The sequence below is a fragment of the Triturus cristatus genome, chromosome 2_1 (genome assembly GCF_964204655.1).
Source record: "Triturus cristatus chromosome 2_1, aTriCri1.1, whole genome shotgun sequence".
Lineage (NCBI taxonomy): Eukaryota > Metazoa > Chordata > Amphibia > Caudata > Salamandridae > Triturus > Triturus cristatus.
Genome location: NC_140581.1, coordinates 849117318 through 849144450, shown reverse-complemented (window position 1 = coordinate 849144450; position 27133 = coordinate 849117318). Strand labels below are relative to the sequence as shown.

The 27133-nt window shown below is 46.6% G+C and overlaps 1 protein-coding gene across 1 annotated transcript in view; it reads right to left on the bottom strand.

Annotated features, from left to right (window-relative positions):
* Positions 1–27133, bottom strand: part of PUM3 (pumilio RNA binding family member 3) — a 271295-nt gene that overhangs the window by 97062 nt on the left and 147100 nt on the right. The window contains exons 9-10 of the mRNA XM_085632951.1: positions 21397–21500; positions 4473–4551 (exon numbers count right to left, since the gene is read on the bottom strand). Of these exons, the coding sequence (XP_085489077.1) occupies positions 4473–4551; positions 21397–21500 (183 nt within the window). The remainder of the gene's footprint in view (positions 1–4472; positions 4552–21396; positions 21501–27133) is intronic.

Here is a 27133-nt window from a genome sequence, read left to right as displayed (position 1 = left end):
CTGCGTAAAAAACATTTAAGTGAACATTTAACTTAGCTGTAAAAATCAATATTGAAAAAAGTCCTTACTTGATAACAAAGTTCTTCGTATCAAAATTTACATAAAAATACAACTTAAAAATAAAACTAATTTTTCTAAAGGGGTCTCTGATTTATTCTGGCGTGTGTCTCATTAATTGCTTTTGTGTGTACTGCAAATGTTTAGCACTACCCTCTGATAAACCTAAACTGCTCGCCATGTCGTACTTTGAAATTTGGGACCGCGTAGGAGGCAGGGCCCTACCCCTGTCTATCCCGGTATTCGTGAACCGCGAATGGTCAATGCGGTATGTACAAGTGCTTCGTGTAACGTTTTAGCTATGAATGCACTGTGTATACGTTATTATACATCACTACGTGGGTTCCATCTTAGAGCGGTGGCCATCTTATGGTTGCCCTCACATAGGCTACATATCATGAAGCAAATACGGGCCTTTTAGAGCACATGTGCCTTCCTTTGACTTCTCTGTGACCTGGGCAGCTTGGCTCCGCTGCCCCAGGTCAGTCCGGTCCCACGAGCTCCCCGTCCTACGGCCACCTGTGATTAGCATCAGGGCTTGACACACTATAAAGCCTTTTCATCCTACACGAGCCTCCAGCTAATCTCTTTCACACCTGACTGTTCCTGCTTTATGGCTTGTTTTCCAAACAGGAGATGCTCATGTTTATTGGGGCCTATCGATATCTGATGTGGGATCTGAGCCTTGCTGGGTAAATAATTGTGGGCTGGCTTAACTGGAATGTGGGATGGTCATCATGACTCTGCCTTTTCGTTTGTAATGTATACCTGTAAATGACCATGCCATAAAACAAGGAATGTGTGCCTGAAGCATGATATTTTGTATTTAGGGAGAAGCCCGTTTCTGTAACTTTTAGCAGTCTCCTGAGAACATACACGCTGTTGTACTTCTAGGATACCTGTAATTGGTCTGCAGCCAATAAACTGATCTCTGACTTCACCCAGACGACTGTGTTTCTGTAGGTCTGAAACAGGAATAACCCGAAGTCATAGGGTGTGTTCCCCTGCACCGCTGGGCTTAAAATTCCCAGTACTTCAGTCAACACAACCACCAAAGAGTTATTTTAGCCTCAGTAAACCAATAAGTGTTGCATGGACTCTCTGCACAGTGTTCCTCATTTTAGTACACCATATAGAGATCTATTCTAAAAGAGAAGCTTAGAAGGGAAAATAAGCAAGGGTGCCCTTCACTCAATACTATCAAAAATCAAAGCCATAGTTATATGTCACACATGTACATCATAATTGCAAGGGATGTCACACGATTTCTTCTTTTTCGTGAGACAGGGATGGATGTCTAATCATACTCTCCACCCCCCCAAATGTGTATCTTTTTAAGAAATTAAAAGCAGGCCGGTTTCCCACAGTGATGCTGGACATGTGTTCAAATTGAAAAGTAAGGAGAGGCTAGGAGTGCCTCATGTAAGCAATAACCCGGGAGCAGTTGGCAGGTACTTTCAAGACAAAAACGGAAACCAACTCATGAAAGTACATAAGTGAGAAAGAGCAATGTGTCAGCTAAAGTGATATCTGTGCAAGTCCAAATAGTATGTTCCCTAAAGATCCCTGTTAAGACAGGAGGCCAATTAGGGCCATCTTTAGGTGGTTTTCGAATATATATAAATGTTGTACCTATAGGAGCTTTCCATATACATGTCCTTAGTGACCGTTATATTGATATTACTGTCACCGGGGCACTATTTTAAGTTGGTGCCCACAGAAAAAGAACACTCCCTTCAGTCTTGACCCACTGGCATGACTCACTTCCGGCACGCACGCGGCTGCTCTCTTATCAGCTAAGCAAGCTGCGTGCACCCACGGCCTGAGTGAAGACACTGACTCAGAGTCCTGCGGTAAGTTAAGACTCGAAAATTTAAAAATCTTAATGCTGGGGCTGCACACAAGAAGCAGATGATTGAGAATGGCATGTTTGAGTAACCGGGCTGGTATTTATTGTGATAATAAATTATCAACCCTCAATGGATTATCTAAATGGCTTTTATGACTATAACAAGTATCGAAACGGTGACAGTGGCATACTTTATCTACTGAGTATTCCCTACTAGTAACATACTACATCCCCTGGGACGCTAAATGGCTTGTATGACTGTAACAAGTAGCGGAAAGGTGGCAGTGGTACAATTTATCTGCTGAGTACTTCCTACCAGTAACATACTGCACTAGGATCATAGTGCCCCGTGTTATGAATCGGCTGAAAAAATTAGAAAAATATATTCAAGATAAAGATAAAAGTAAAGTGGGTGGACCACAATGTGTGACGTCCAGGTTTATAACGTGCACATATCCATTTCCAGGCAATTGAGATTACTCCGTCCCTGTGATTTTAAATGGTGACTTGCTGGTAGGACTCCACCTGGCAACTATCTGGTAGATATACCATATATCAAGCACTAGGAGAGGCAATGGTACTGAGCTCAACATAACAAAACATATGTTTTGCCTATGTCACTTGTTGTCTTTCTCCTTTTATCTCCTTTTTAAACTTGCAGGTCCAGTGCATCGTAGAGGTGGAACTCCGTCCCCTGATGAAATTGCCACAAAATCAACGACAATGAAACGTGTTGGCCGTTCAGGTTAAAATGGTGTAAACATGACTTTGTTGTTTAACCCCTTCCATGCCCATGACGGAACGGTTCCGTCATGAGCATCGGTTGCGCTGTGCTCATGACGGAACCGTTCCGTCATAGGCCCGCCCGCGCTCGAACCCTTCAGCACCGCGGGGGAATTCCCGCAGCGCTGAAGGGGTTAAAGTGAGTACAGACAAAACAATAATTGAAGACTGATGTTTTGTGTTTCCGTAACTCAATTTTAATCTTTTGGGAGTACCATATTTGGCCTCCTGTCTTAACAGGGATCTTTAGGGAACATACTATTTGGACTTGCACAAACATCACTTTAGCAGACACATTGCTCTTTCTCATCTATATATTTTTAGGGGTTGCTTTCTGTTTTTATCTGGAAATTGCCAATGAGGACAGTGAGCGGATTGGTGAGTACCAGACAACTGCTCCCATGTTGTTGCTTACATGAGGCACCTCCAAGAATCACCTCACTTTTCAGTTTGAACACTTGTCAAGCATCATTGTGGGAAACCCCCCTGCTTTTATTTTCTTAAAAAGAGACATCAAACCCTGTCCCACGAAAAAGAAGAAATCGTGTGAAATCCCTTGCAATTCTGATGTACATGCGTAACATAACTAGGGCTTTCTTTTTTGACACTATATAGAGAGGCAGCTTCCTACAGACAGCATCTTGAACTAGGATCTGTCTGAGCTCCATCCTTCTAGGGGGCCAAGAAGCAAAGGCAGTAGGATCTTGTGTACCTATCTCTACAGCTCATTTGCTTTGCAGGGCAAGGAAATAGACATCCAAAATTTAGGTGTGTGCCAGAAACATTTGCCTGGTGGGAGGAGGGAAAGCCAGAGAGAGGGACAGGAAGGATAGAATGCAACCTTTGGAGATAAACTGGATGACCTAGTGATCACACATGGTTGTCTCCAAATTAGTGGAAAAATGGAAGAAACAGTGGGGCCAGTGAGGGCCACGCCAGGCCTGTTGGTCCCTCTAAAGTCTCTTTGCAACAGGCAGGGCTGAAAGGTCACGTCCCTACTATAAAACAAACTGTTTAGACCATATGAAACATGATTCAATCAAATTAAAAGGGTGAAAGCTGAAATGCAAGGCCTGCTCTGCACTTGAAAGCCAACAATTACAAAACCAGCAAACGTCCTTTTCATTTATCACAAAATAGACAAGAGCTAAACAATGTCCGGGCCACTGGATTTACATGTTTTTTACATTTGCCACATAATCCATCATCTACTGCATAGTCTGCCGATTTTAAGAAAAAAAATGTGTTTCTAGCTCAAGCGGTTCAAAAGTTAATAAAAACACAGCCACAAGTGTTGCTGCACAGTGGAAGGCCCTTAGCAAAGGTTGAGTGGTCACTTCTCGGTTGCTTATTGCTGTATTTAGGTGTTACACTAGTGTTTAATGAGGAGCAACCTATATCCAGGCAGTGTTACCGTGTTGAAATGACAAAATAATGAAGTAATAATATAACAAAATGTATCCCCTTTACGCTGCGTAATCTGGCTTTTCTAGCTGCATAATTCAGTCAATCCTGCTGCGTAATCTGATCTTTCCCTGCTGCATAATTCCAGTAGCCCAAAACATTGTAAACAAATAGCAATGCTGCAAAGTATTATGCACGCTTTTATTAAATGTATAGAAATTATTTCCAATTTGTCCCTTTTTATGTGCAACCAGCACTTTAAGCAAAAAGTGTCTTTTTTTTCAAATAAGGGATCCATGTCAGCATAACTACACAAAAGCGAAAGTACAACAAATGGCTTTATGTGATTTATGTAAAAATCAATGGGTTAAATACTTACGGTTCTTAGTTTTTGTGTAGCATGTACAAAGAAATCCAAGAATACTTTATGTACTAACGAGTGTTTAATCACTGCTTCTCTGTAACACAAAAGAGCATTCAATTGAAGCAAGGTTAACATTAAGAAAAAATGTAATGGTGATCACACGTTTGATTATTAGGAACTGGCGTGGTTCGGAACGATGGGGCGCAGAATACTAAACATTGAACAGCTGAGCTCAAAACAACCTTAGATAGTAACAATCTTGTAAAACCCGTTTAAAGAAAGGTGCAATCTCATCAGAACATGGTGAGCAATATACAATAGGTGCTATGTTGATTTCTGTGTGAATTGCCTGTATGAGAAGTTCTCCATATAGGTCAGTTTTGGATACATTAGATTATCTGCTTTCTAATATCCAGACCCAGTCCAGCCTGTTTGACAGCCTATGTCTGAACAGGTTAGAGTTGCCAAACTTTGAAGGAGGTCACCTTGGAGGCACCCAACATACAACTGATCAATCCAGATGCCCAAGTGAACCGGCAAAGTTTTATTACACTGCTTACTAATACCCTAGAACAGCAATAAATAAAAATGCCTTTTAATTCTTTGTTTAACTTTTCACATTTGCCGGTGATTCAAAGGCAAAGTTCAAATGTCAGGCTATGTCTTTTGTGGAATTGCTACTTAATCTTTTTACATGGAAATGGTGTTTACTTTTCTTTCTCTAACTGCAAAAAGAGAGGAGTTTTTAAAGTGAACTATGTGACAATCTTGCTGGAGTACAGGAATTGTGTTCTGCAACATAAAACAAAATGTATATACCTGTAAATGAACTGTTTGCATTCAGGAGTTAGGAAAGCAAAAACGAAACATTTTTCTGAAGTGTGCTGGAAACAGATTTTAATAGAATCAAAGCGAATCAAGACACTTTACTTGTAGGTGAACAAATGATAGTCACAGAAATCAGATTTCAACACATTATAATTTGAGTGAAATAAAGTTTTATTAGTAAAACTGTATGTCTGTGCAAAGCTGGTGGCCACTTTAATGGAAAATGTACTGTCTCCTAATGACAATGTTCTACCACACGATGCTTTAGTTAGAATGTTAGTCATTCTATGAAGTGGGTCATGGTTCTAAAAAGTTTGAGAACCACTGCCCTTGATATACTGGTCTATACACTCACCAAAATTTACCAGGCCAAACACTATGCACCAGGTTTTAGGAACTATAGGCCCTACAACTGAGTATATTATGCTGGGATGTATCTGGATGATACATATGAATGCAGTCTATCCTTTTCACTGTCTTCTCGACACAAGAACATTTCAGTTCAGTTCAAGCAATTATCCATACTGCTCCAAATATCACTTGCAGTCTCACTCGTGACAACATAGTCCTCCACCAAGTCTAACCAGACTTTCTTCCAACCATTAATGCAAGCAATGGCCGATACCGCACAGGACATGTCATGTAAGATCCGGTCTGCAACAATTCAGACAAGTCTGGCCTTCAAACGATCAGCCAAGAAAAGAAGACTGTAAAACCAGACTAGTGGTAAAGGTAAGCTGTACAAATAACGAGTAACATAGCAAAGCCTATTTGGTGCCACAAATACAGTGGCAACTAGCTTTACAGCCTTTAACCCTTCTGTGAACACATGACAATTGCATGCATGTATGATGCTTAATTTATGCGATATAGCAACCGGCTCTGGAGGAAGGCATGCACTTCTATCCTTGAGGTAAAAAGAACAGTGGGATTACTAATAGACTAAGTAATCAGTGAGCTATGTGCATATACTACACAAAGATCTGTAACAAAAAAAAAAATCTAAAACCAGATGTACACATGAGTGTACAAGAAAGTACCTGAATGTGGCATTCATTCAGTCTTAAGGGCCTCAGCGAAAACGATTAAGTAACAAAACTAAAATGTAGAGAAGTTAGGCATGTACCTTCATCCACTTACATAGAGCTTTAGGTCAGCAACCAGTAACTCACAGCTATAATACAAACCAAAGGCTAACACCATACTTCACAGATGCAACAGCACTGCTACACAAAACTGAGTGAAACACAGACAACCTTATTATAAGGCTAGTAAAAGAGTTCAGCATAGTGGGGAAAATGTAGAAATTATACAGGTGGAGAGTGGACTAATGCCCAAAATTTAAGTTACAGCAAAAAAAATCAGACAAACTAGGGGCATATTAAAGCATAGCACACGCAGTTTTGGGGGAAAGGAGTCAATACAGACAAAAACTAAAGAGATGGAAAAACAAAGTAAGAGGCACTAACATACATGTTTTCAAGTCAAAGAATACCTGCTAGGGGTCTTGACAGGATGGGTAGCATTAGAGTGCCACCAGAGAACCAGAAACAAAATTAAGTTACACAACCAGATGCAAAATCTGCAGAGGGTCACATGCCCAGAGAATAGGGCTCCATAGTGTTGTTCGTACTGAGGACGGAGCAGGACAAAGAATATGTACTACACACAAACAAGAAAAACAGATTGCAAATTAAAGGTTTCTGTGAATATTCAGGAGCAATGGAGAGGTGGAAAGTTGAGGGGCTAGTGGGAGCAGATGCCAACCATACATGATTGCAGTATGGACAAGGTGGATGACTAAAAACAAAGACCACCTTTGTGCTTGAGATCAATCAATGTGAACACACTAAAAGACCACAAAGAAGTTCAAGGCTGAGGAAGCAGGCGCTTGCAACAACATTGAGGAGCAGTGCAAAAGGGTTTGGTCGATGATTAAGCCAAGGTCTTTTATGTAGTAGAAAGGATCAGAGGTTGAAATGATACAAGATATATTGATTATTTATTTATCAAAGTTTTGAGATATAACCATTTACTAAACCTTGCAGCATCAGACTCATTCAGGATTGGCTTTAGGAGTGCTTGTTGTGTGGGTGTCTGCATGTACAGCTGGTGTAAGTTGAGTGGTTTCAAAGGGGATTATTTACGACAGGACAGTCTTTAAATAGTGGACCAAAATGAGGTACACTGGGATAACGAGTCCAGGCAACCCTTACTGGTTTACAGAGACAAAACATTATTAACACTAAATGGTTTCGTTTCTGGTAGTTTGTGCAAGCAGTTTAAGCTCAGAAGAGGTTAGTAGTAAGCATTTGTTACCCAAAGATACACACTCAAGAATACATCAAAGACCAATTTATTTTTAAAAAAAGTTGTCTATTTATATAAATTTTGATAAAGAACTTTGTTATCAAGCAAGTACTTTTTTTAAATATGAATTTCTACAGGTAAGTAAACAGTTCACTTAAATGCGTCTTTGCGCAGCAAAGCCTCCCTTTGGGAGAAAAGATGTATGTTGCATACAGTTATTTATGGTCCGTTTCTGGGGGTTCTCCTTCGGGACTTAAGAGTCACAGGGGGCCCAGGTCCAAAGTACCAACAGCAGTTACTCGTTACTAGTCCGGGTGCAGAGGTTCTGGTCGGGTTAGTAGCTGTGTGTGCTACACCGGTGGAAAGAAAGGGGGGGGGGGGCGGGGGACACACATAGAAACAGGTTGCAGGGGGGGGGGGGGGGGGGGGACTGGAGGACAAGTCCGGGAGCTCGGATAACAAGTGTTCTGGGAACAAGGGGGCAGTCGGTTAGTCGGTACCCTTGCTGGGGTGCAAAGTTCAGATGGGCTCTGTGCGTCCCGCTGTTGTCATCCAGTCGGCTGAAGGTGCAAAATCAGGATAGCTGGGCCCCTATGAAAGTTGATCTCTGTGGTGCTGATGTCCCTCGACGACTGATCGGTTTCAGTGTAGTGGGTGTCCAGATTGGACTCTGACGGGCTCCGTTTGCTGTAAGGGTTCTGGTACTCCGGGTATTGGTCCTGTGCGGCTCCGGCTGCTCGTGGTGTCCCCCCACTTGGTGGAGGGACAGATCTGAGCTTCAGGAGCCCAGGTATCTCTTCCTGGGGAGCTACTACATCGGGCTGGCCGGCGAGTTGCAACTGTGTGAACCAGACTTTGCAGGGCGGGGGTATCGCCTCTACTCCAAGAGAAATTGCTGGCAATTTACGAAGGGCTGGCAGTCTCCAGGGGTTCTTGAAAGATGTTTAACTGCAGGACAAGCCGCTGGTCAAAACTGTCAAAACTGAAGCAGGCATGCAGGGTTTGGAGACAAAAGTCTACATGAGTCTTCACTTCTCGCTTTTCTTACGGCTCTTGTTTGTCCCCTTCTGGATCTGTTGAATCCAAGTTCGTGGTGTCAGGGGTGCCACCTAAGTACTCAATTTAGGGGCATTAAAGGTAGTGACAGAAGTAGGAAAGTGCCTTCTTGACATGGTCACCCCCACCTTTTGCCTGGTATTTGATGCAAATTTTGACAGAAAGCTATCCAGGTCCCCAGTGCCAGAACGCTTTCCCTGAAACTGCACAATTGTTCCGCCAATTTACCATACCTTTTGCACCCCTGTAAGTCACTAGTAAATGGTACCACGAGTACCCAGGGCATGGGCACTAAAGGTGGTCCCTAAGGGCTGCAGTATGTATTGTTCCACCTTAAGGGACCCCTCACCTAACTCGTGCAGACTGCCATTGTAGGCTGCGTGTCTTGGAGCAGATAATACTGAAAACACGACACGGCACACATCCCTGTGTGCCATGTCCCAACACACTGCATGAAATATATGCAAGTTACTCCTACAGAAGTCCTTGCAGCCTTAAGAAAGGGTGCCTTATATTACATGTGAGGACATCTGCATAAGCAGATATGCCCCTGTGATGTCCAAGTAATTTCTTAGATGTTACAAGTTAACAGGGAAGCCATTTTAAGTACATGTGCTGGACACTGGTAAAAACGAGTTCCCCCAGCTACATGATGGCTTCACTGAAAGCTATGGTGTTTGGCATCAAACACATTGTATTACTAAACCCACATTGATTCCAGTGAAAGATTAACACATGCACCCAGAGGTCACCGTGGACATGCCCTACAAAAGCCTACCAGCCTCTAGTGTGCTGGCTGACTGGTGAAGACCAGCCTGCCAGCCCAGACAGGTTTCCCACTGTAGGTCAGAGCCTACGCTCTCTGAATGCAAAAACAATGCTTGCTCTGGCCGGAGGTGTTGTCACCTTCTCCATGCAGGATGGCTCAGTAATCAGCATATCAAGGCAGGAGGCTTCCAAGGCCTCAGCTGTCCTTGATATGTGATTAGTGTTCCCAGACAGGGGAAATGCCAACCCCCTGCCCTGGGCCCATTCGGCACCAAGACAGGCGGGGTTATTAGATATGCAGGGAGGTGTGGTGCAGGCCAGTCACACTCCTAAGGTGAGCTGCCTGATGTGCCCCGCCCTTAGGAAAATTCTGCCATCTTGGTGATTGCAGAATTAGGAACTCTGGTTATCTGGTTATGCCCACTTCCCTCTGGAAGTGGTCATGTAGGGGGTGCAGTGACCCCAAGGTTAAGTAACCCATTGGCTACTCCCCTTAACGCCCCTACATTTAGTATTTAAGGGAGCCCCTGGTAACAGGAAAGCAGATTCTACCAACCTAAGAAGAACACCGAAAAGAGCCACAAAGTGCAAGAACAGAGGAGCAACTGATTTGGCGCCAACCCTGCTGGCCTGACAGCGGTCACCCACAATTACACCAAAGATGACTCGTTCCCCTGCACCCACCCAAGAAGAACTGTGAGAACTCTGGATCTCCAAAAACCCAAACACCGGAAAGCATCACTGCCCCCGTTCACCTCCAGCCCGAGTCACAGTGACCAAAGGTGCCAGCGAGGTCCTGAGACCCTTCAGAGTCAAACCCCGGCTTTGGTTTACCCGGACTGGACTCCCAGTTGCTGCTTGCAGCCTCTTGGTGTAGGTCGCCTCTACCAAAGTGTCTACGCCAGTGAAAACCAGACGCCTCAAAACACCACTGCACCCGAGCCCTACAGCCGGAGGAGTAGACCGAAGGTGTCCTTACATGCCCGAGCATCGTGAGACCCAAGCCCCCCCTGTTGGTTCAGCTGCACTGGCACCCCAGTCCCTAAGTACAGACTCTGTCACACAACTGTTTCCCATTGAAATCAACGGGGCACCCGATATCGAAAAGCACCTTGGCCCCCACACACCCCAAGGCCTCCCGAGGTGATCTGTTGGTGCTGCCTTGAACATTGCCCCATACTTATCTTAACTCCAGAAGAATGGCCCTGTAAGTCACTCCCAAGTACCCGAATGCAGTATATGTGTGTTTTCCAATAGGATAGCATTACGGCATTAGAGGCAACAGAAGCGTACTTACACGTTTTCTTCAAAACTGCTATTTTAAAAAGTCCTTAACACAATAGCGAAGTTCTTGGTGTCTAAAAATATATAAAAATGCATGCGAATTTTCAAAATTGGCGTGCATCTCCTTATTGGGTGTGGATCATTTATTGAGTGTGTGTATGCAAATTACACTTAGTGCAATTTCTGAGTTCTGCAATATTATCCTATGAAGGAAGTACAAGTTCTGCAAACAGGTATAGTACATCGACTTACAGAACCAATCTCCAGGATTTAAGGTGAGTGATGGGCAAGGTCCAAGGGCAGCACCAACAGTACACCAGCAGCGGCACGAGGTCGGCAAGGTGCACGGTGCAAATAAGCGTTGGGAGCCCAATGCGTTTCAATAGGGATCGGTCTCTGTAAGAAGAGGCTCCTGGCTCTGGCTAGGAAGCCAGTTAGGCTGAACCAGCAAGTGGGCTCAGGTTTTGCAAATGCTCTGGGTCGGGGGACACCTTTGGTCTGTTTCTCCAAGGCCCAGGGGCGACATGTGCAGAGGTGTCTTTAGGTGTTGTGTTTTTCCTTAAGGAGCAGTCCTAGTAGAGGCGGCCTGCACGCAGAGGCTGCAGGTGACGTTGAGAAGTCCAGGAGGGGTGAAGCCATGAAACTCGAGCTCTGGAGGCCTGGAGAACCTGGTTAGCAACGTTTGCCCAGTTAAAAGTGGGCCTTAGGCAACAGTGCAGTGGTTGCTTCAGGTGTCGGGTTTGGTCTGTTCCAGAGGCCTCAGTCTTCTTTTTTGCAGTTTCTGCTGAACAGGTCCGGTACACTGTTTTTATTTTGCAAATCTGTTTTTATTGTTTTGTTATTTTGGTAGAAGAATACATGTTACGGCAGCATACATTACACACAGAGATTCATAAGCATGTACAGATTGTTAAGCCGCGCCTGCAGTCAAGGTAATATAACCTGCATTCGGGTTATGTACCAACCACCACCCGCTTAGGAGCCGGCTACATTGTCCTTATCAGTTCTGGTGTCGTCACTTGAGAAGGGGCAGTTGCCACCGTATACCAGCCACTTAGCCGTACATGCAAACTTATATCGCTCACACAACTTAGGCGTCAAAAACAGATGAGTTACCTACAATTCAAAAGAAGAACTCATAACAGAGGCAGCGTGAACAGTGATACACAGATTGCTCCTTCCCCCTTCCTACCCCTGACTCCCCCCCCGGGATCGCCCCCCCAACCCCCACGGTTGCAGGTCCGGTCCACTGTTCATGGGAAACCACGTGTCTTTTTCGAAGGCAGGCAATGCTCACAAGTTTTTAGAGTCTCAGCTGCAGGATGAGTCAACTTTGGCGAAGTTTTCGTCGAGGGCTGCAGACAGGCCAACGGGCCTGGGGACAAGTCAGGTGCTCTCCTCAGTCTTCTCTGCTTTTGTGGCTCTTCGGTGTCCTTTCTCTTCTTAGGTCGTCATAATCTGCTTCTCTGGTGCCAGGGACTCTCCTGAATACTGAATTTAGGGGTGTTTGGAGAGTGTAGGGTAGTAGCCAATGGGCTCCTGACCTTTGGGGTTCACTACACCCCCTATATGACCACTTCCTGAGGGAAGTGGATATAACCCAGTCCCAGAATTACAAAGTATGCAATCACAAAGATGGCTACCTCTGAAAATTTGTGTCCATCGCTCAGCTAGCCCACCTTGGGGATCGTATTAGCCTGTGGGTAGCACGCCTACCTGACTTGATGATTTTCCCATCTTTCCAGCTGTTAGGTGGGCCCTGGACAGGGGGGTGGCTTCCTCTCCTGTGAAGGGAGCCAGATTTGTATTCCAAAAGTGGTGGCTTCTTTGAAGCTCGCAAGCCCAAGGAGGCTAATCAGCAGGTCATCCATGTAGGAGGGGGTGTTGCACCCTCTTCCCGGACAGGCTTTAGCTCCTGACCTCCTGTGAGCAAAAGGCTCTCACCCTAGGAAGTCAGAAACCTCTCTCAGGAGGCAGACTGGCAGAATCCAGTCAGCAAGCACACCAGAGGCTGGTAGGTTTCAGGTTCTGAGTTCATGTTTTGAAAAATCCAACACTGGCACCAGTGTGGGTTTATCACGACAAGATGTTTGGTACCAAACGTCCCTATTTTCAATTAAGCCATCATATTGCTTGAGAACACGTTTTCACCGGTGTCCAGTACATGGTTTAAGATGGCTTCCCTGGTCACTTGTCAGGCCTCGAAAAATCCAGTCGCTGACTCACAATAGCGAGCGAGATTTTATCAGGTCGAGCTATTTTTTAGCATTTACTCGTCCGTGCTGGTGAGTTAACTTAAGCTGAAAGTAACAGGTGTTCTGTTCATGTGGAAAGTAAATGAGCAATAAAGACACCTTTAAATCTAGTTTTTGTCTCGACAGACATTTGCTGTCTGTAGGAGAGTAGGATGTGCACTTTTTTTCTGATGTATACACTGGTTTCTGGCTATAGTCTGGCTGGGTCCCTGCTAATCAGGGCCCCAGTCTCTGTTCTCTCTAAACGACTTTGAGTGCATACTAGATGCACTAGTGATTGGATACTGTGGGACCTTATGAGTCCCTAGTATATGGTACCTTAGGTACCTAGGGCATAGGTACTTCACAGGCCTACCAGGGGCTGAAGCATGTATTATGCCACCCCTGGGAAGCAGACTAAATCTGACACCACAGGCCTGCTACTGCAGCCTGGGTGAGGTAGTGTTAGCACTCCTCACAGAGGTATAGGTTTCTATATCTCACCATACACACACATATAAACCTATCAGCCAACCCTATGGCAGGCCCCATCAATCCTGAGGGCAGGGTGCTTGGTTTACAATGTGATGGGGTGCCTCTGCATGAGCAGGGACCCTCTACAGCTGGCAGAGTCTATTCTTATGGCCGTTTGTGGATGCGGTTAAACCATATACTCTTAAGTGCATTAAAATGCTAACTTTGGAATGACTGCATCAAAACATGTCGTGTTTGGTGTCAAACAACTTGGAATCATACCCCCACATCAGTCCATGATGTGGGAGCATGATCCCACCCTTCTAGAGGGGACGACATGTACCCACTGTAGTAAAACGACAAATCTGAAAGAGCCCTGGCATCACAAAATGGATGCCACCAGCACAGACACTGGGCTGCCCTCCTGCTGCTGAGTGAAACTCGCAGTGGAGGAAGCCCAACAAAAGACATCCTGTCACAGGGAGGTGTCACCACCTTCCAGACAGGATTTAGTGTATTGGGGCTGGGTGGGTACACTCCTAGAGTGCTTTGAAGTCCTGCACTGGGGGAGCAGTAGGCTCCTCTGTGCATATGCCAGTTCAAACCGGTTCAGGGGCTACCTGTCCCTGCTCTGGCGCGAAACTGGACAAAGGGAAGTGGGTGTAACCACCCCCTACCCTGACCCTCCTAGAGGAGTGGTCATAGAGCTAGTCCCTCCCCTATCTTCAGTATAAGATAGCAAACCTTGCCATTGCAACGCAGATAACCCTGGACGACGCTCTACAACGAACAATCCTGGCCCTTCGACGGTCCACTACCTTTGGAAGACAGAAGAATCTCCCTTGGAGTCAAGGAGTTTCTCTCCTGCTTGGCAGGCACCAGAAACTCTAATCAACGGTCGCAAACTTTCCCGCTCCCGCCGGAGTTCGAAGTCCCTGCAGCCCCGGAAGTGGATTTCCTGACTTCGACGGCCATTGTGAGTCCCCAGCAGAGCTGAGGCAAGTGGACTCCACGAGTGACGAGGAACATCAATACCCGGGTACCGTGCACTATTGTCGAGTGCAACCCCTTCACGGCGTTCTACAAACTTGTGCATTGGACCATTTTGTGGCCCAAGCCTCCAGCAGGTTTTGCAGCGAAAATCAGAGGCCTACCCCGTCCCGAGTGACCATGGGCTCCTGTGAAGCATTTCCTCAAGAGGCGTCTTCTCGATCCCTTGCCCGTTGGCTTGAGGGTCCCCCGAAGACTTTATCAACTCAAAGGGCTCCCCTGGTTGCTCCAGGCCTGCCCTCACTCACCCTCGTTGGGTGAGTCCCTCAGACCTTGCTGGTCTGCAACGCTGACCTTCGATTTCCACAAGACTTGCTGTTGCCAAGGCTTGTTGGCTCCAATCCGGTTGCCGACACCTCAGTAAGCTGCAGACGTCGTGGGACACTCCGAATCCAGCTGCTGGTCATCGTCGATCCTTCCTGGACCTCGTGAGCAAAGAGTCAAAACACCCTTGATCACCTGAAATCACCCGACTTCCGTGGGCAACCAGCTTCCTGGCCCCCGGTCACTGGCAAGTGACTGTGAACACTGTCCCTTCAATTTTCAGGTCATCTGCATCTCGAATCCACCGTTGGATTCCACCGGACACTTCTTCAGTCGACGCAAGCAGCAAGTCTTCTGTGGTCTCCATAGAAAACAGCAACGCGACCCGACACCAAAAGACACCTATGCACCCGGCTTCCCTGGGTGAGGTAACTCGTGCACTCCGGTGCCCTAGTGTGTGTGTTGGCCCTCTAATTCCTTACCTTGAAATTGGCTTGCTTGTAGACTTCCTCGAAGTACCCTAAAACTTTAAAAATCAAACCGCTACTTGCTCCATTATAATCAATAGGGAACCAGCGGCTGTGTTCACACACTGCATGCGTCTCCCGTGGGTCGATTACTTACCTGCTTTCACTGCAGTGGTAAAGCCCCAGGGATTCTACAGGCCCTAGGCCTTGTCATTTGCAAGTCGACTTTCTTAACCCTCTTTTTTAGTATATGGTCTGGTACGCCCCTAGGGCCCCAGCCATATTTGTGCTTAACTTATTGTGAAACGTTGATATTTTAATGTGTTCCTGGCTTCTAATCTCAAAGAGATTAGTAGAGTGTGTCTAGAAATAAATACAGATATATTTGATATATATACCTGTGTGGTGTCCTTTCATTTGATAATTGAAGAGATTATAAGGTAAAACAAGCTGCTTTACATTCCTCAGAGACTTAGCCTGAAGGCTGCTCTCCACAGCTACCACTAGGATAGCTTTCTTTAACAGGTTGTCTTAAACCTATCTACCATAAGAGTCGAATTGGACTGGTGCAAAGTGGCCACTATAACTAGTGACCAGCATATGCCAGGCCAACTTATCACACTGTCTGTTCAAGGGCAGAGGTTAAAAGTCAGTTTGTGTTTTTACTAATTATTGCTAATCTGTTCCCGGAAAACGGTGTTTAATTATTTTTTTATTATGGTTAGTGCTTTTTGTCAAGTGAGTTATCTGACAATAATTGCGAAACAAGAAGCTGTAAAAAGTCAGGTTTTTTTCCTAACAACATTTAAACAGCTTGTAAATGAATAGTAAAAGTATTTAAAAATGTATCAGGAAACATGAAAGAACTTTTTTTTTGTAATTCAGAGGTGTGATGCAAACAAAAATTTACATAAGAGCAAAACCAAAACACTTTACTTGGTGATGTGCAAATATTTGAAGAAACACGATTTCCAGACATTGTACACTATATAGTTTTAAAACCACGTCAGGGGGAAATTATGTGGCCATTTCAATGTTAAATCCACTGATTGCAATCCACAGTGTGCTGCTACTTTATACTTTAGTTATGTATTTATTAGAAGTGACTTTTTTTAAACATGATTTGAGAAACATTCCTACGCCCTCAATGACGACAACGAAGTTAATCAACTGAGGCAAGTCAGCGGTCATGTGTATCTTATATGTGGCTAGATTTGTATTATATATGGAACAAAAGTTTAGTCTATTAAACCAAACAAGAGTTTTCTGTACAGCAGACATGCTGAACTTGCGTATTTGAAGGTGCTCTCATATGTGATAAAGAAGAAAATGGCTTTTCAGTGAATTAAAATACTTGCACAGGATCACGTAAACCTGAAATAAGTTTATGGTTCAAGAGCATTATAATTAGGTCGAGTAGATTATTTAAGTCACTAGACCTGCGGGTCTAGTAAAATTTTCAGGATGCTTGAGGCATGCTTGTACTGGCAGTAATAGGACTGACCAGTGCAGGGACATATCTGCTCATGCAGATATGGCCTCACATATGATGTTAAACACCCTGCTTTAGGGCGGTCAGGCCTGCTGTCGGGGTGACTTACAAATAACATATGCAGTGGTAGGGGACATGGCACATAGGGATGTATGACATGTTGTGTTTTAACTTTTGTCTGCACCAAGATATGTAGCCTGCAATGGCAGTCATGCATGTGTTTCCTGAGGGGTTCTTTAGAGTGGCACAATTTGTGCTGCAGCACTTAGGAACCCCCTTTAGTACCTCGTGCCCTAGATACCAGGGTACCATTTACAAGGGACACAGAGGGTGCTTAAGTTTTAGCCAATTGGGGGACAATTGCACATTTTTGGGAAAGAGTTCAGACACTGGGGACCTGGTTAGCAGGGACCCACTGCAACTTCAGTCGAAATCACACCATGCACTGGGCAAAAAACTATGTCAAAAAGGGGCACCTCCTCTTGCCGGACAGGCCTTTGTTCTGAGCCTCCTGGTGGCAGGCTGTCAGAGACCAGTCAGCAGCCACACCAGATATTCAGGCGGTGCTACTCAGAGGTGCCCTCTGGGTACATGTATTGATAAATCAAACACTGGAATCAGTGTGGGTTTATCAATCCAAGGTGTTTGATACCAAACATCCCTATCGTCAGTGAAGTAATCATGTAGCTGGGGAACTAGTTTTCACCAGTGTCCAGTACATGTTTTAAAATGGCTTCCCTGGTCACTTATACTGGCAACATAGGACAGACCAGCACAGGGGCATATCTGCTCATGCAAGTAATAAATAAGCACCCTGCCTTAGGGCTGTCAGGCCTGCTGTAGGGGTGACCTACAAATATGACAGGCAGTGGTAGGGGACATGGCACACAGATGTATGACATGTTGTGTTTTTACTTTTGTCTGCACCAAAGACACACAGCCTGCAATGAAAGCCTTGCATGTGCTTAGTAAGTGGTCCCTTATGGTGGTACAATTCATGTGATGCCCCTATGGCCCTAGGTACTCCCTAGGGACTTACAGGGAGTGCTAAAGGTTTAGCCAATTGGGGGAAATAATTGTACAGTTTTGGGAAAGAGCTCTGGCACGGGGGACCTGGTTAGCAGGAACCCAGTACACTTCCAGTTGAAAATCACATCAGTTATCAGGCACAAAGTGAGAGTACCATGTCAAAAAGGGTAACTTTCCTACAGACCACACTACCACAAAAAGTGCATCATGGGATTGTTAAAGCAAGTCCTGTCCACTAGTAGGAGATACCTGGACTCTCTATATCATATACCAAAAAGAGGTATATTGTGTAAAGAGCGAGCCAGCTTTCCCCAACAGATAGTAGCCAATGGGCTACTTATCTTTCAGGTATCTACACCCTCTATATGACCACTTCCTGTGGGAAGTGGGCATAACCCTGACCCAGAGAACCTAATTCCGCCAAAACTAGGATGGTGGAATTCTAAAATCTGTGTTCACATGAGGTAGCCCAGCTTAGGGGTGAAACTAGCCCGAGAGGGTGTAGGAAGCTTGCTCTGTATATGGTATACTCACTAGGTGGTTATACCTTGCACAGAGTACAGGGGTTCCCAGGAGTGTACAGGGCTCAATGTAAAACCCAAAGTGCTCTATTGATGGTAGTGAGGGTGAGCAGCCTTAGGACGAACACGGAGGAGTGTAATACATTTATTGCACAATAAGGACTAATAGACACACAACTCAAAAAGGAGATCCACACCAATTATAGAAAAAAATTACTTTGTTTGCAAGGGTCAGCTGAGTACCAAAACTGCACCACCAGCTACACAGGGGCGGTTGGTGCAGAGTTCAAAGTCAGAGTTCTGTCCAATGCTTTTCAATGAAGACGGACGGTGCCTGGAGCCACACTGCTTCCAGGTAAGTGGATCGGTTACAGGGACCAAGCTTTGGGGGTTAGTACAGGGAGAGGGCCACAAAGCAGCACCAAACATACAACACTAGAGGCACATGGGTGGCCAGGTGCAGGGTTCAAAATCAGCATCGGGCACCCAGTGCTTTTCAATGGAGTTTCTTTTTTTGACAAACAGGTTGCAGGCGTTGCACCCTAGGTTGCAAGAGGGAGACCAAGAACAGCAGGGGTAAGTAGAGATGTAGGGGGTCGTGGGGCACTGTTGGTTCAGCTCACCAAGGCTCAGGGGCTAAGGGTGCAGGGGTGCCTTTAGAACTTGGAGTCTTCTTACCGGAGCCGGTCGCGGTCAGGGGGAGCCTCTGGATTCAGTCTGGAGGTGGTGTCGTGGAGGTCAGGAGTGGTCAGCCAATGCTGGACTCTAGGTCAGCATCGCTGGGTAGAGTTTACTGGTCAGGTGGGCCACTCAGACTCAGGCCGTGGGCGTCGGGTGCAGAGTGGGCAGGGATCGCGGTTCCAGCTGGATCTGGAGCCCTTGAGGTTGTTTCTTCTGGAAACAACACCAAGGGAGATTGGAGTCTTTTTCAAAGGCAGCAGTCCTCCCAGGGCTTTCACAGGTCGCTGGCTGCAAGACCGGTCTGCAGCTTCACAGAAGCTGGGGCCAACGCTGGGCTGGGGCCAACGCAGTCGCCGTCTTCAGTCTTCTCTGAAGGGGTGTCTTTTTCCTTCTTAGGTCGTTGAGGATCTATTTTCCAGTTCTGGGGTGCCCCCTAAATACTAAATTTAGGGGCGTTTTAGGGGAGTAGCAGGTAGGGCCAATGAGCACCTTACCTGGGGGGACTACACCCTCAATTATGCCACCGTCTTCTGGGAAGGGGTAGACCTAGCCCCAATTAGAAGGGGAGGTGTACACCGGGGCTGCCATGGGTGTGGTGGAGGGGGGGGGGGGGGGTGGGGGGGAGGAGGAGAGCACATTACAAGGGCGGTAGGCCTTTGAAGCTTCCCCTTCGAGCACTGCCCATCCTGGAGAGGCCCAGGATGTGCATTGCTTCTGGTCCCAGAGAGCGGGGGCTCTCCACCCAAGAGTCCAGAAACTTGTGTGGTGGTGGCTGGCTGCCTGCCTACAGCAGGTCAGAGACCCCACCAGGGTTGGTAGGTTTTCAGGGGGCACCTCTGAGGTGCCCTTTGAGTACAAACTACAATAATTCTCACACTGGCATCAGTGTGGATTTAGTGAGAGGAGTAGTTTGGTACCAAACACTCCTTTGTTCAGTGAAGCCATCATGGTGCTGTGGAACTTGAGTTGTCGAGTTTCCAGCCCATGTACTCTCTAAGGCTTCACTGGCACTTATATTAAGGAATGGACCCAAATATTGTAGGGGCATATCTGCCCTCACCTGTGTATAGTGCACCCATTCTTAGGTCTGTGAGGATTGCTAGAGGGGTGACTTACCTATCCCTTCAGGTAGCACTGGCTGGAATGGCACCCAGGCAGGGTCCCATGATGACTTTGTTTTCTACCTCACAGGGGCATGTAAGCTGCAAGGGCAGTGGCATGGTCCCATTGAGGGGGGTCCAAGGGACCTTCTTCAGCTCCCAAGCCCTAGGTACCTAGTGTACCATTTACTAGGGAATTGCAGGGGTCAGAAGTACTAATTGTGGATATATGTTGGGGAAGAAGCACTGGCACAGGGGACCTGGTCGGCAGGGGCCCTGTACACTACAATTGAAACCACATCAAAACCAGGCAAAAAGTGGGGGCTAACCATGCAAAAAGAGGCACTTTCTCACAGAGGTGAACAAGCCTACTGACTAGCTAATTATCCAGCCTGTCCTGCTGACAAATGAGGCAGGCAGTGCCATTTCCCGTCTGGGTAAGCCTTGGGTTGCAAATCAAAGGTGTTTGAAGCCTCCTGCCTTGATATGCTGATCACTTAGCCATCCTGTTTGGAGGCAGCGACAACACCTCTAGCCAGAGCAGGCACGGGTCCTGCCCTCAGAGCGCGGACTCTCACCTGCAGAGGGTCAGAAACCGGTCGGTGGTGGAAGGCTGGTCTCCACCAGTCAGACAGCACACTAGTAGTCGGTAGGTTTTTAGAGGGAACTTTAAGGTACCCTCTGGGTGCATGTATTAATAAATCCATCACTGGAATCAGTGTGGGTTTATTAAAAGGAGATGTTTAATACCAAACACCCCTAGTTTCAGTGAAGCCACCATGTAGCTGGGAAACTAGTTTTTACCAGTGTCCAGCACATGCACTTAAAATGGCTTTCCTGTTAAGTTGCAATATTTAAGAATCGACTTCGACATCACAGGGGCATATCTGCTCATGGAGATATGTCCACACATCAAGTATAATGCACCCTGCCTTAGGGCTGTAAGACCTACTATAGGGGTGACTTACCTATACTACATGCAGTGTCTGCAGGTATGGCACACATGAGGTGCGCCATGTCGTGTCAGCATCAGCCGAAATTGGCAGTTTGCATGCTGATGCTGAGGGCTCCCTTACGGTGGCACAATACATGCTGCAGCCCTTAGGGACCCTCTTTAGCCTTTAGCCTCCTTGCCCTAGGTATCCCTGGGTATAAATTTACTAGGGACTTACAGGGGAGTGCTAAAGGTATTACCAATTGGGCGAACAATTGTGCAGTTTTAAGGAAAGAGATCTGGCACTGGGGACCTGGATAGCAGGAACCCAGTGCACTTCTGTCAGAATTGCATCAGATACCAAGCAAGACATGTGGGTGATCATGTCAAAAAGGGGCACTTTTCGACAATTATCCAATCAAAAAATAGAGAAATTAACATTCTTACTTCTGAGCCATGGGTGTAAGAATCTGCTTCATTTCGTCTAGGATAAGGTCTTTCTTTTCAGGCTGTGCTTCTAGTACTTTGTCTAGTGATGGGTTGATGGCCGACTGGGGGGAAAAAGGATACAAGAATTAATTTTGCAATATAAACAACAACATTCACCTAAACAAAAGGTAGTAGTGCAGATTTAATAGGCACTCGTAAAGGTAACAGATTAAGCTTTAATGTGGAAGCACTGCCATGCCATGTCATGAGTGATGTAATATGTGAGGTCATAAGCAGTGCATAGCGGTGGCGTACGTTCTAGTTCGCTCAGGTAACGATAACTGATGAATATTCCGTTTTTTTACGGGTGAAATCTGAGCCCAACTATAGTGTCCCTGTAACCTTAGATTTTTTTTGGGTGAAAATAATTATACATTCACTTAAAAAAAACAAAAAGGTTACAGGGACGTTATAACTGGGAAGAAATATGCTACTTACCAGTATGCATCTGTTCTTGGCATGTAGAGCTGCAGATCTACACACTTGTGCATAGATCGCCATCTGGTGTTGGGCCCGGATGTTTGCAGTTGTTTTTCATTTTGGAAAGTCTTTGGAAGTCATGAGGTCGGCGACTCCTCCTTTGGATCGTATTGCGCATGGGCATCGGCTCCATCCTCAGATTGTTTTTCGCCAGCAGGGAAAGATGGACCGTAGTAATAACAGTGAAGAGGCCCATGTGTGTAGTATCTAAATAAGATAAACTGGAACAGATAAAGGTAGGCGGGTGGGCGTGTGTAGATCTGCAGCTCTACATGCCAAGAACAGATGCATACTGGTAAGTAGCATATTCTGTTCGAGGCATATGAGCTGCAGATTACACACTTGTGCATAGATTATATAGCAGTACCCATCCTTAGCGGCGTCCACCCATATCTGTTGCAGTGGTTTGAAATAATGTTTTGAGTACAGCCTGGCCCACACTAGCCTGTTGCTTAGTTTGCACATCTACACAATAGTGTTTAGTGAAAGTGTGCAGTGTTGACCATGTAGCTGCTTTGCAAATATCATCTAATGGGATGTTTCCTAGAAAACCCATTGAAGCCCCTATTTTACGTGTAGAATGGGCTTTAGGGGGAATGGATAGCGTTTGTTTTGCTTTGTGGTAGCAAATCTGAATGCATTTGACAATCCACCTAGCTATCCCCAACTTGGAGATGGGGTTGCCCTTGTGTGGTGGAGAGAAAGAGACAAACAGTTGTTTGGTCTTACGGAAAGGTTGTGTTCTCTTGATGTAGTAGAGTAAGGCTTGTTTGACATCTAGTGTGTGGAGAGCTCTTTCTGCAACGGTCTGTGGTTGCGAGAAGAATACTGGTAGCTCTACAGATTGGTTTAGGTTAAAGGGAGAAATGACTTTAGGGATGAATTTGGGGTTGGTACGGAGAACAACTTTGTTATGGTGCATTTGTAGAAAAGGTTCTTGAATGGTAAGTGCTTGTATCTCACTGACCCTTCCGAGGGAAGTGATGGCTACAAGAAAAGCGGTTTTCCACGTTAAAAATTGGAGTTCACATTTGTGTAGTGGTTCGAAGGGAGGCCCCATTAGTCTGGTGAGAACGATATTTAGGTTCCACACAGGTGAGGGTGGCACTCTGGGGGGAATTATTCTTTTAAGGCCTTCCATGAAGGCTTTAATGGCAGGTACTCTAAAGAGTGATAGATGTTGCCTGTTTTGTAGGTAAGCTGCTATGGCTGCGAGGTGCAGGCGAATGGACGTATAGGCTAGATTGCACCTTTGTAGGTGGAGTAAGTAGCCTATGATGTGTTGAATGGAGACATCTAGGGGATTGATGGTGTTGTGACAATAGACAACAAAACGTTTCCACTTGGCGGCATAGCACGCCCTAGTGGTGGGTCGCCTAGCTTCTTTGGTGACGTTCATACAGTCAGGGGGAAGATTTAGATAACCGAATTCTAGGATTTCAGGAGCCAGATCGCAAGGTTGAGCTGACCTGGGGCCGGGTGTCTGATCTCTCCATGGTTCTGGGTTAAGAGGTGTGGAGAGAGGCGTAATGTTTGGTGTGGTACTACAGATAGTTCCAGCAGTGTGGTGTACCACGGTTGTCTGGCCCAAGTTGGAGCTACTAGGATTAGTGTGAGGGAGTGTTGCTGTAGTTTGCACACCACTAGTGGAATGAGTGGGAGAGGCGGAAAAGCGTACGCAAATCTGCCTGACCAGTTCATCCATATCGCATTTCCTTTGGACAATGGGTGTGGATATCTGGCGGCGAAGCTTGGGCATTTGGTGTTTTCGTGGGTGGCGCAGAGGTCTATCTGTGGATGCCCCCACATTTGAAAGTACGGGTGTAGAACTTGTGGGTGGAGTTCCCACTCGTGGATTTGTTGTGTTTGTGTGCTGAGCAGATCTGCCATAGTGTTTTGGACTCCTGGGATATGCTGAGCTAGGAGAAAGATTTTCTGGGGTATGGCCCATCACCATATGCTCTGTGCTAGCTGAGAGAGCTGTGGAGAGTGTGTGCCGCCTTGTTTTTGAATATAGTATATGGCTATCATGTTGTCTGTGCGGATTAGGACTGCCTTGCCTGAAATCTGTGTTTGAAAAGATTTTAGGGCTAAGAAGATTGCTAGTAACTCCAGATGGTTGAAATGGAGTAACTTCTGTTGAGGTGTCCATGTGCCCTGCATGGTGAGATGTAATAGAGGAGCTCCCCAGCCGGAGACCGATGCGTCTGTTAGTACTATCTGGGGAACTGGGTCCAGGAACGGTCGACCTTTGGAAAGGTTTGTGGTGGTCCACCACTGCAGAGAGCGATGGGTACGACCGTCCACCAACACCAGATCTGTTAAATGACCTTGGGCCTGGTTCCATTGGCGCGCTAAGCACTCTTGGAGAGGACGTATCTGGAGTCTTGCGTGAGGTACTATGAAGATGCAAGAGGCCATAAAATAATCCCTATTAGTTGCATAAACACTCGAGCTGGAAGGGAGTGTTGTGCCATGAATTTTGCGCGTAGAGCCTGAATGCTTGTAATCCTGGCAGGATTGGGGTAGGCTAGAGCTTTTGAGGTGTCTCTGGTGGCACCGATGTATTGTTTTATGTGGGATGGTTGTAGATGGGACTTTGCGTGGTTTACTGTGAAGCCCAGTTGGTGACGTAGCTGGATAGTGGCATGCGTGTGTTGTACACACTGGCTGTATGAACTGGCTTTTATTAGCCAGTCGTCTAGATATGGGAAGACATGGATGTGTTGTCTCCTGAGGTGTGCTGCCACTACTACTAGGCACTTGGTGAATACTCGTGGTGCTGTTGTGACTACGAACTGGAGTACTTTGAATTGGTAGTGTTGGCCGTCCACTACAAATCTGAGGACCTTCCTGTGAGCGTTGTGCCCTGGAATGTGGAAATAGGCGTCTTTTAGGTCTCAAGTGGTCAGGAAGTCGTTTTGGGAAAGCAGTGGAAGTACTTGCTGAAGCGTTACCATGTGAAAATGGTCTGAGTGTATGTATCTGTTCAGGGGCCGGAGGTCTAGGATGGGCCGCAGAGTCTCGTCCCTTTTTGGTATGAAAAAATATAGGGAATAGACCCCCATATTTCGTTGGTTGGTAGGAACGAGTTCTATCGCCCTTTTCTGTAGGAGGGAGATTACCTCCTGCTTTAGTAGTGTTGGATGTTCTTGTGACATTGGGCGTTGTCTGGGTGGAATGTTTGGGGGGGTAGATATTAGTTCTAGGCAGTAGCCTGACCGAATTATTTGTGTTACCCATTTGTCTGAGGTGATGGTAGCCCAGACGGGGAGGAAATTTTGGAGTCTGCCCCCGACCGGAGTGGGATGGTCTGGGGGGAGTGGAGGGAAGTCATTGGGTAGGTGCGGTGGCAGAGCGGGCGGTGTTTGTCTTGCCTCTGCCTTTGTTATTGTTGCCCCTGTAGCCGCCCCTTTGGTAGCCCCTTGTAAAGGTGGACTGGGTAGGGGCCTTATATGGGGTGGAAGCGGTGTCGGAGGAGTAGCCTCTGGATGTGCTCCGAAAGGAAGAGCAGCGAAAGGAGCGCCTGGGAGGGTGCGATTGTAAGGCTCCCATGGGTTTTGCCGTGTCTGCGTCCTTTTTCATCTTTTCTAGGGCCTCATCCACTTTTGGGCCAAACAGATGTTCCTGGTCAAAGGGATGGTTGAGGATGGAGGCTTGTACCTCCGGTTTAAAACCTGAGATCCTTAGCCAGGCATGGCGAGGGAGGAGGACACTAGTATTGATGGCCCTGGAGGCTGTGTCTGCTGCATCTAGGGCACAACGTATGGAGGTATTAGTAATGGTTTTGCCCTCCTGAATTAGCTCGTTGGCCCTAGGTTTGTATTTATCAGGGAGATTTTGCATTATGGCTTCTAATTCGTCATAATGGGCCCTGTCATACCTGGCTAGTAGCGCTTGTGTATTAGCGATACACCATATCTTGGCAGCTTGGGATGCAGTACGCTTGCCTGATGCGTCCAAGAGTTTAGACTATTTGTCAGGTGGTGGTGCTACGCCCGACGCTTGGGAGTTGGCCCTTTTACGTGCTGTGGACACTACCAGAGAATCTAGTGGCACTGGCCCTCTGATGTAGGAGGGATCTGTAGGGGCGGATTTATATTTCTTTTCAATGCGCGGGTTAATGACCCTGGCTCTGACTGGGTCTTTAAAGACCTCTGGCGCATGTTTTATAACTCCCTTGAGCATAGGCAATATGGAGGTAGTCCTATGTGTGGTGTCAAACGTATCGAGGAGGAAATCCTCCTCCACGGGGTCGGTATGGAGATCTTACCCGTGATAGTGTGCCGCCCTTTGTAGTAGATGGTTGAACCCCAGTGAGTCTTCTGGTGGGGAAGGTCTGGAAGGGTAGAGATCATCCTGTGGGACGTTAGGGATGTCAGGGATATTATAATCGTCCCATGGGTTGGGGAGCCTGTGGGAGTGGGGTCCCCTGTAGGTAAATCTTGGGGCACGTCTCCTATGTCATCATATGGATCCCCCTGATCATCATCATCATCAACATCCGGAGAGGGTGTTGGGGAATGAGGAGGTGGGGGCGGAGAAGGTGGTGGTGGAGGGGGCGGTGATGCTGGGGAAGGTATTCTGAAAGGGGAGGTAGCAGAGTCCTTCCTCTTTGGAGGTGGAGGCGGAGCAGGTTTCTCCAGCTGTTTATGATGGAGAGCATCAAATGTCCGGTCTTAGGATCCTTGGTTAGTGTTTTTTGTAATGGATCCGGTGTAAAGAGTTCTGGTGAGGTTGGTTGGTCCGTCGACGCCAAAGGCGTCGGGCTGTTGGTTTTTTGGCTTTATCCGTGCTGGTTTGTTGTTTGGAACTATGCTTGGAATGATTGTTTGGTAGGTGCCGAGATGGATTTTGGCTTCGAGGTGCCGGTGGCCTTGTGTGCTTTTGTTGGTGCCGTAGATGGTGTCGGTACCGAGGAGCTGGAGCTGGGTTTCGACACAGAGTGTTTCGGTGCGGGGCCCGGTGTCGAAGCGGAGGTCATTTTCCTTTTCGGTGCCGAAGAGAGTTTATCGGCACCGACAGTGGGCTGGCTTGAGCCCGAGCCGCAGGAAGGCTTAAATCGGCTTCTTTACCAGTCTCGAAGGTGCGGTGTGGGAAGCAGTGTCTTTGGTCTTGCTTAGGCCCGGAGGCGAAGGCGTGACCGAAGCCTTTTTGTGAGTGAGTGAGTGAGTGAGTGAGTGTGTGTGTGTGTGTGTGTGTGTGTGTGTGTGTG